The sequence below is a fragment of the Rhea americana genome, unplaced genomic scaffold (genome assembly GCF_003343005.1).
Source record: "Rhea americana isolate MKP2758 unplaced genomic scaffold, rheAme1 scaffold_135, whole genome shotgun sequence".
NCBI classification, from domain to species: Eukaryota; Metazoa; Chordata; class Aves; order Rheiformes; family Rheidae; genus Rhea; species Rhea americana.
The window spans coordinates 149,335-158,463 of record NW_028185428.1 but is presented as its reverse complement, the minus strand read 5'-3'; the positions used below and the strand labels follow the sequence as shown (position 1 = coordinate 158,463).

Sequence of the window (9,129 nt, the reverse complement as noted above, 5' to 3'; positions counted from 1 at the left end):
GCCTGAGGGGCGCGGAGCGGGGCTCGCCGCGCTGCCTGGCTCCTCCCATGGCATGAGCCCCCGCTCCCCTCCTCCCGCCGCCCGCTCCCGGCCTCTCCCCGCGGCCGGGCTGTCAGATGGGCCAGGCGGCCGCCGGCGCCCAGGGTTGAAGATGGGCCCCCCGCGGCGGGCCGGCCGGCGCTGGGACCGCCGCTCCTCCGTGCTGCTCCTGGCGCTCTGGCACTGCTGGCTGTGGCCGGCCGGCGCCGACAACGCGAGCCAGGCGTACTACACGGCCCTCATCAACGTGACGGTGCTGCACCCCGACCGGCCGGGCCCCACGCTGCTGCGCCTCGACCGCGGCCGCTACGGGCAGGACTCGCCCAAGGTGGAGGTCAAGGGGCTGCTGGTGGCGCCGGTGCCCATTAACGGAGGTAACGGGGGCGCCGGGGGGCGGGCGCCGCGCTGGCGGGGCTCCGGCTCGGCGCCGCTGCGGCGGCCGCCGCTCGCCCGCGGGGCCGGCGGCCGTGGCCGGAGCCTTGCGGGCTTTCCCAGAGAGCCTCGACAGAAAGAGGAGGGAGAACTTGGGCGGGAGCAGAAGCCCGGTGCGGCGGCTGGGGAGCCCGCTCGGCGGGGCGTGCGGCGGCCGCGGAGGCGAGGCGCCCGGCGGGGCGGGAGCGTCCCCGAACTGGCTGCGGGGAGCTGCTCGCTCTCCTCCGCGGCGTTTGCCTGGAGCATTGCCGGGAGCCTCGGGACGGCTGCACACCCCTCTCGCTGTCGTAGACGGCTGTGAGAAGGCCTGAAGCTTTTGCAGCTGCATAACATCGTGATTGTTCAGCATGCATGTCTTAAAAATGCCTTTTATTCTTTCCATCAGCACTTGGAATGACTGAAGCTATCGAGCTGTTACTTTAACGTATCCAGCCCCAAATGTGCTCACCTTTGAGATACTAAACATTGTGTAGAGCTTTCAAATAAGTATTTTATTTTTTGTCGTGGTGAACCTACTTGTCCATTGATTGTTTTCTGGTAAAGCGTGTTCCTTAGATTTTATGGAAAACACTAAAACAAGTGAGAATGTTATCCTGAATCTTCCCTTTCTGAAATGAAACCAGTCACTTCAGTCATAGTAATGGTGTTCTAATACTATCATATTTTGAAAACCCTTCTCAAGATTATCTAAACTGCCATCTTTAAGGAACAGATCAGTTGATCGATCATGGTGGTCCCAACCTGTATTCTGAACGTTAAACCTCCGAAGATAGCATTAAGTGAAATAATATAATCAATCAAACCTAGACTCTTAAGTGATGAGTACTTAAGAGTTTTTAAAAAGAAATAACGCATCTACTGTATTATTAAAAGCTTTTGAGAATTTACCAAATCTTAAGATCAGGAAAATACTTTGGTACTTCTTCAGAACAAAATAGTTCCTACTAGGCAGCATGTTTTACGCTTTTAGTGTATATGAGGCAGACTGTGCATCAGCATGTGCTTGCTGGTCTCATTGAAGCTCTGTTTCATTAGCTTTAGGAAGTGTTAATTAGAACATATTAAAGTAGCATGTTTTTTGAGAAGAACAAGGAAGGCAAAAATCTTACAGCAAATCAACTGCAAAATAACTTTCACTTTATATTTCTATTCTCTAAATCTATTCTCTTTTTCAGAAATTCAGCTATCACCAGATATGCTTAGTCTTTCATTCTTATCCTGCTTCCTGGTGTACTTCACTTAATACCCTACCACTACCCCAAAACCTCATATGAAATCAAGAGGATATCCTGAAAGTGTTAGGCATCTAACAAACACTATAATAATAAGTGAAATTTTTCAAGGGTTTTTAAAACTGCTGCCTTTAAATATATGAAAGGTATCAGATCACTTGATTCCTTTAGTAGTTGCATTATTTGTCAAGAAAAAATGGAATTAATTACTTTTTGATCTGTTTTTATAACTTTTTCTGATCACCTCCAATGTGATCTTCACTAAAGAGTAATTAAAAGACTGATAGAGACTGAAAGGATTTCACTGGAAGCTGACAGTGAGAGAAGAGCTGAATGAAACTATCAGCAATCCATAAACAGCACTTTTATACATTACTGCTAAGTATAATATGATGAATAATTCCAGTGGGAAGGTACAATAAGAATCATGAAACTGCAGATCTCTGAATTATTGCAGTTTTGAAATGCTGTAATCATTAAAACTTTGCCATCAATTGTTGAGGAGATTCAGTTTGTCAGCAGAAGACTCTGAAAGCAAACACTGCAGCAGTTGCCTGTCTTTAAAATTCTTCTGAATTGTTCTTTATACATTGTTATACGGTGTGTGTTTTCATTTTACCAAGACACTTCATGTGGTTCAAAAATTTCATGTAATAGGAAAGATTGGAACATGTTATGCTTAAGATGTTCTTGAACACTTAGGAATCTTATGTTTATATTCTGCTTTTTTATTTCTTGGATTGGATAAGAGTGCTGTCTTGTCAGTAATTGRTGTAATACCTTTTTATTACACCTTTTCAAAGGTGTAAGACTGTTTTTAATCTTGCTGGAGAGCTTGTTTTGAAGATGCATGTTTTTTAATAGCTCTTAAGTAGCTAGCAGAAGCCTCTGCTGTTAGAACAGTAAATGGTCTTACTTACGCTAAGAAAAGGCCTCTGTATCTTTTAGCACCTGTGTTTGTATATGCTTTAGCACTGAATCTGTTTTGATGTCAAGATATTCATCCATTCACGGGCATTCCTTGGTATTTCTGTGAATATGGGTGACCTGTTAGCTGGAGCAGCCTGGGGCATCCTTGCACAGAAGAACTGAAATGTCCTTAATGCACATCTCAACGTGCTGCATTAAGATCCCTTACTCGTTGCCTGCGGGGGAACAAATGAGTTCAATATTTCAGGATTTGAGGCCAATGATTTGCTGTTGAACATACAGCATTTGTAATAGCACAAGCTGTGCTGCACTTGCATAGAGTTGTTAACTTGTGTTCTTGAATATGCCTAGTATTTTATATACTACTTTTTGAAGTTGCTAGAGTCCCATGGGATTGACCATCTTTCACATTTCAGTACAGAATAAATTAAAGCTCTTTAGCAGAATTTCTTTACTTAATTTCAAGCTTCTTGTCATCTAAATACATGTATTAAAAGAATATGGAAGCAATCTTTTTATAGAATCCTGTACRAAATTGGTACGAGGTTTCAAAAGGCATGTTCTTGTGGAAGTGACGTGGTAGTAATTCACATGACTATTTGTGAATGTTACCAAAGTGTAGCTTGTGATTTGTCTGTTGGCTGCTGGATGTAAGTACAGCATCTGCGTACACATATTTTTCCAAGTGCATTAAATGTACAGCACCTACAGTTGCCCTGTTAAGTTCTCTTCCATTCTTCTAGGTCCTTTTCTTACTTCTTCTATCTTGTTACTCTTTTTTCGTGAGTTCAAAATAATTTCCTGTTGGAAGACGGCTTTAAACTGCTTCTAGATATGAATGCTCACAGACACTGTAAGATGTTCCTCTTTAATACAACTTTTCTGGTAGTATGATTCAGGTTTATATTATCTCTTGTTAAAGTTAACCAGCATTTCTCATTCAGTCCTTTATTCAGTTATTTTGTAACATTGTGAAACTAGCCATTTCAGTCAAAGCTTTTCATACTGGCCAACTACGTATTTGTGAAAGTGCATATACACACACACACCTTGTAAGCTTTCTACTCTATGCTACTCTAATGACTTCTGCTTTTAATAAGCTTTAGTATCGCCAGTATTTGGAGTTAGGTGCCAGACAGAAGTCATAGTGCTGACATTAGTCATTAGGGATATTCCTTCTGATATCACAAGCCAAGCTACAAGTCATTGAAAAACCACTTTAACAAGTCTTGATAGAAACCGCTCAGAGCCCTGTGGATTAGTTTCTGTAAAAATATTAACGATAGTGAACAGGACTCTACTGTAACTGTTGATTATGGGTTGTCGTTCTGGGTTTGGTGCAAAGTTGAGGACTGGGAAACTCAATCCAGTTTATTCGTAACAGTTCTTTTACTGATGGTCAGACAGTGTGGAAGGCAAAGTTTTGTGCAGGAAATGAGCTGGATTGGGTAGCAGGGAAGCAGACAGGATGGCTGCGACTGGAGGTGGGACTGACAGGAAGCGAAAGAACAGCAGACTGGGAGCCAAACTTGAAAACATTAAGACTCACTGAGCTGATAAGTTAGGAACAAGAGGGTAAATGGGGACAGAAGTGGACTGGACTCYGAAGGTGACAGTTGTGTGAAAGCTGGATTGGTGAAAGAACGTGCAAAAAGGGGGAAATGGTGCTAAAGGGAATGGTAGGGCTGTGGGGGCAAGGGGATGGAGAATTTTGGAAAGGAACACATGAGCAAAAAGGTGGAAGCAGGGAAGAAACAATACTGGCACAAGACTGGGAATGGAGGTGTATATTGTTCATAATACTATAACAAGCATTTTCTAGCACCTGACACTTTAAAAACATGTTACGTGAACAAGTTTTAGCTGTGCAAGGTCTAAGATGACGGTTTCCTGGTAACTGCAAAGCTTTTGGTAATATTCTGACAGTTCTGTGCTTATGTCTGGCCCAGAATTCATAACAGTGAGCCTTAGGAAAATGCAGCAAGCAAATGCACTAATAAATGGAGAGTAGTGACAGAAAAATCTTGTGCCATGTATATGTTCCTTACTGTTGTCTCAGTATCCAGTAGTCATTAAGTGGTACTGAAACTGCATGGGAGCTTATAGCTGTAATTGTAGTATACTTACTGAGCTATCAAGATCAGATCATAACTATTGCTAGAGTCTTATAAGCTATGTTGATTCCTTTTCTTTAATTTGTCCTCTAAAATAAGATTGTCTCGTTCAGAGTTTTGTAGTGTTAGAGACAGCTTTAGTCAAAGATAACAGCTATTTTAGATATCTGTGAAACTAAAATGTTGTTTTATGTAACTCATTGCAACAACTTTTAAAAAGCAGAAATTTTAAATGGCTTGAATAAGGACTATATTATTAATATGAACATTCTATTGAAAGAAAAGATTATACAATGCATGTATGATATTAAGCTCTAATTGGATAGCAAATACCAGTACCCTTGCTTGAAAAAGAAAAGGATTGATGCTGTTGTGTGTTTTGTATAAATATCCTAGCTAAATTCATCTTCTGGAAAATTTAGCGGTATATAGTATCAGGGTTGCACAAGTCTGCATTTTGCCAATCAGATGTGTTAGGTAGAACCCACTTGGGTGGCATCTCCCAGAGGATGAGATGTGATTGCTTTGGGACACAGGCTACCCGAGGCTGCTCTGTCTTCTCATATGCTGTTTTTCCCAGTAGCAAGTCTTCTGGTCTGCCTCCCCTTCCACCCACCCCCATGCRCCTCCAGTGTTGATGGTATCTCTCCATCTATTATATTACAGCAATTGAAGGTCAGGCTTGAAAATGATTTCCCTACACGTATCTGAGCCAGACCAGTTATAGCAACGGRTGGTGGCCTAGGAAAATAGAATAATAGCTCAGATGCAATTAGTCAAGAGATCTGATCTTGGGAGGGGGGAAATAAATTGGTTAATGCCTAGAATATGAGATCGTGACACTGATCCTTTCTGTGAAAAGTGGACAAAGTCTTGCCAACAGGCAACACCACGACTTTGGTTGATTTGTTTGAACTGGAATGTCGTCTGGACGGATGCACAGCACCATTGTGAGCGTAGTGAGAACAACGCGGGCGATGTTTGAAGGAAAGCAAACCCCGTCTTGGTTCAGAAGTAGAAAGTCCACGTTTTGGCAAGTGTGTGCTGTCTTCTGACAAAACATCTATTACTCTTGACAACTGATCTATTAATTTCCTCCAGCTACCATGGCCATCTTTCCTACAAGTGGAAGGCTAAAGGCCCTGGTCAAGCAATTGGAAAAAGATCAGGAAGGGAAGTGTTGTTACTATTCTAACATAAGCTTGCCAAAACTCCCTCAGCCGCCGAGGGAACTTGGTTGGATCTATTGTAGTATTAAACACTTCTTCCACATGAATACCTAAAATGCTGTCACAAGCATTAGTTCTTCGGCAGGAATTGCACGCTCTAGAATTTAAAAGATGCTTAAGGACAAACAGTCGTATGCAGGCTGAACTCCCGTGTGCGTTCTGCGAGAGGAAATTGAAGCTCTCCTGAAGCTTGGGACCGAGCATGCAACGTAATTTGTGGATGCTTAAATCACAGCTGATCCTTTTTCAGAAAGGAGGCTGCTCTGTGTTGTAAGAGCTCACAGTAGGAAGGCAGATAGCATTTAAAATAGAATAGTATGGAGTTAAAATGCTGCTCTTTCACCCTGCAGACTACTACTAATAGTTCTTCCAACAGAGGCAGATCTGATGTTTGAACTAAAATATCAAACCTTGCTGCTTTTTCGCTGTTTGTATTATATGATGTTCAGAATCTTCCTGACTTGCTTTTGGATCAGTTTCTATGCGATTTGGTATGGAAAGTGAAATAGGGAGGTTTATTGTGAAATTAGAAGCAACTCTTCTGGAGGAAGTAATTTACCTCGCTTCCTGTGCTAGCCTATTGCAGCATTTGCGTGATTTCGTAGGACACAGCACTGAGGAGCTGGCAACACTTCCCCCTTCCCCCCCAAAAAATGAAATGGGACATTTTAAAGAGATATAGGTGTTCCCTCAAGTAGTAAGCTTGCCATTCCACCTAAATAAATCCAAATGTGAACTCCTAGCAGAGTTGCTTTTCTTTTTCTTTTTTTTCCACACTTGGGATGAACAGAAAAAGATGAATACTATCTTTATCTTTGATAAAATTTTCTAGCTCTCCACATGTTTGTGGTGGGACTTTTTAGGGGGAGGGTTTCACAGCAGCTTGACTGTAACCGAGTCTGAGACTTGGCATATCTGCAACATTTGAGTTATTACCGTATTTTAGAAAAACCTTAGATTTTTCACATAAGAGTAGAAACTACAATAAGTGAGGCTAACTTTTTTTTTTAAAGGGCTTGTAACTTTATGAAGATTCATTCAGAATTCTTTTTTTTTCTGATTGATTGATCGATAATGAGTAATGCCTTTTTGGTTACTTGTAATAAATGGGCAATGCTGGTTTTGTTAGATTTGAACGCCTATGAAAAAAGTGGATGTTCTATCTGATTGTATTAGCTTTCATCTGTGACATGGATTCTGTCACATTCCTGGTGACAAAGACCACCCTCCAGCGTAAAAAGTGTGTTCAAGTAGCCTTCTGTTGCCTTGTGCACAATGTGAACATAGCTAGAAAAGAATGTAGCAAATATTATTTTAGTCTATATTCTTGCTGTAAGAAAGTCACCAGAAGCAACCCACCTGAGGCAGRAAAGGGTAAATGTTTGATATCACTAAAGACTATAATCCTTTTAAATTAGAAGGAATGATAATTTGCAAATTTCTCACTTTATCTGTGAGAAGAAAATTTTATTTTGCCGACATGTCCATGGTATGCAAGTAGACATGGAGAAAGAGAAGGAGTAAATAACCTGCACTTCAAATTAACATGAGCAGTAACATACCTGTAGGAAAACGTACTCAAATGGCTTTCTGTATGCTATCTTCTGCAATTATGAAATGACATGAGTGACTTCTAATCACATCTTTTTCTGTACAAGTGATTTGTATTAGAATAATTTTAAATTAATGTGAAGTTGCTTTTCATTTTGACCTGAATGTCATCCAGGTAATACTTTTAAGTCCTAACCTTTAGTTCTTAAGTGGACTTTGGACAACAGAGCATTGATGACATGGTAATGGAGAGCTATCAATGATAGTTCTTGCTGACTTTGTTCATTTATCAATGTTTCTTATGATGCCAATTTATATATCTGGTTCTTTAGGTATGTAATGGATGTTTTTAGCCAGCTCGCTATGCTGGAAGAATGAGCACAATTATAAGAATTTCACTTGTTTGGGAGTGTATTCAGCCTATTAAAAATAAAATGGGCAAACCCAGGCTTTCCACTATTGTGCCTGACTTTTCCTGCCTTAAAAGTAAAAGGATCGTTTAGCATTTGCGCGGTGTAAATAGGATATTAGAGCGAGTTGTGATTTCATATTAAATCTCAAGTGACTTGCAGTCACTCTGTTCAGGTTTATTTAAAACTACAAGGTTTTCCTTAATGGTTTTATATTAGTTAAATAATGCTAAAGTAATATTGTAAGATGTTGAACAAATCTTCATCAGGACATACTGAATCACCTAATCAGGAATAACATGCTTTATGCATGTTAGTAGTGTCTATTAGCCTAAATCTGGAAAGTTTGCAGCTCTTAATGTCATGTCCAGTCTTGTTGATTTATCCAGTAACATTTTATAGCTGTGTCCACAACTGTAGGAGACTTTGATTTCTGCAGTAGTAGAAAATTTTATACTACTTTTCCTGGAGATTCTGTTTTCTCTTACTACTTCTTCTGTCAGTGTATGTAAAATTTCAAGATTTACAAATATAAAGATCTATGTAWTTTTTTGTAAGACTGGATTATAGAACACCCTTTTCAGAATACTACCTTCCTTTTCAGGGCATCTTTTACTTTTTTTTTTTTTTTAAACCATTTCCGTTCCAATAATCCATTATTTTGTTGCCACTTTTCCTTCACTGASTATTTTAGCTTTGAACATGATTGCACTGAAACAAACTGTACAAAATCCTTAGGATTACTGTTCTTCCAGCCTGCCTWTTTATTTTGGTAAATTTTATGTTGACCATAGTATTTCTTTTCTGAATTAATTGTAGCAGTTCAGGGAGGTTCAGTGGAATTTGCCCACTTACGGAATGGTAGTTTTCAAGGGTGTGTTTGAGATTCTCTAATCTGACTTTACTGGAGAAGGTTATGATTTTAACGTGAGAAAACTCTTATTCTAGCCTACTGGTGACTTTACCTGTGCCTCATTGCCATTTAAAAATGTTCTGAACAAGTGGGAAGCATGCATTAAAAAGCAAACTACTTTTATCTTAGCAAAGTCTGTCAAGGCTGGCTGTTCACGCATGTGCCAGGTACTGGGTTTTTTTTCTTTCTTCTTTTTTTTTTTTTTTTTTTTTTCTTTTCTTTCTTTTTTTTCTCCTTTGGATTATATGACAAACTACTATAAAGGTGCAGCAGGAATGA

At 40.4% G+C, this 9,129-nt stretch overlaps 1 protein-coding gene across 4 annotated transcripts in view; it reads left to right on the top strand.

Annotated features, from left to right (window-relative positions):
- Positions 1 to 6: 6 nt before the first annotated feature.
- The window catches only part of RNF130 (ring finger protein 130), a 53,886-nt gene continuing 44,763 nt past the window's right edge, over positions 7 to 9,129 (top strand). For all 4 annotated transcript variants that reach the window (XM_085298036.1, XM_085298034.1, XM_085298035.1 and 1 more), the window contains exon 1: positions 7 to 413. In XM_085298036.1, the coding sequence (XP_085154162.1) occupies positions 53 to 413 (361 nt within the window). In that variant the 5' untranslated portion in view covers positions 7 to 52. The remainder of the gene's footprint in view (positions 414 to 9,129) is intronic.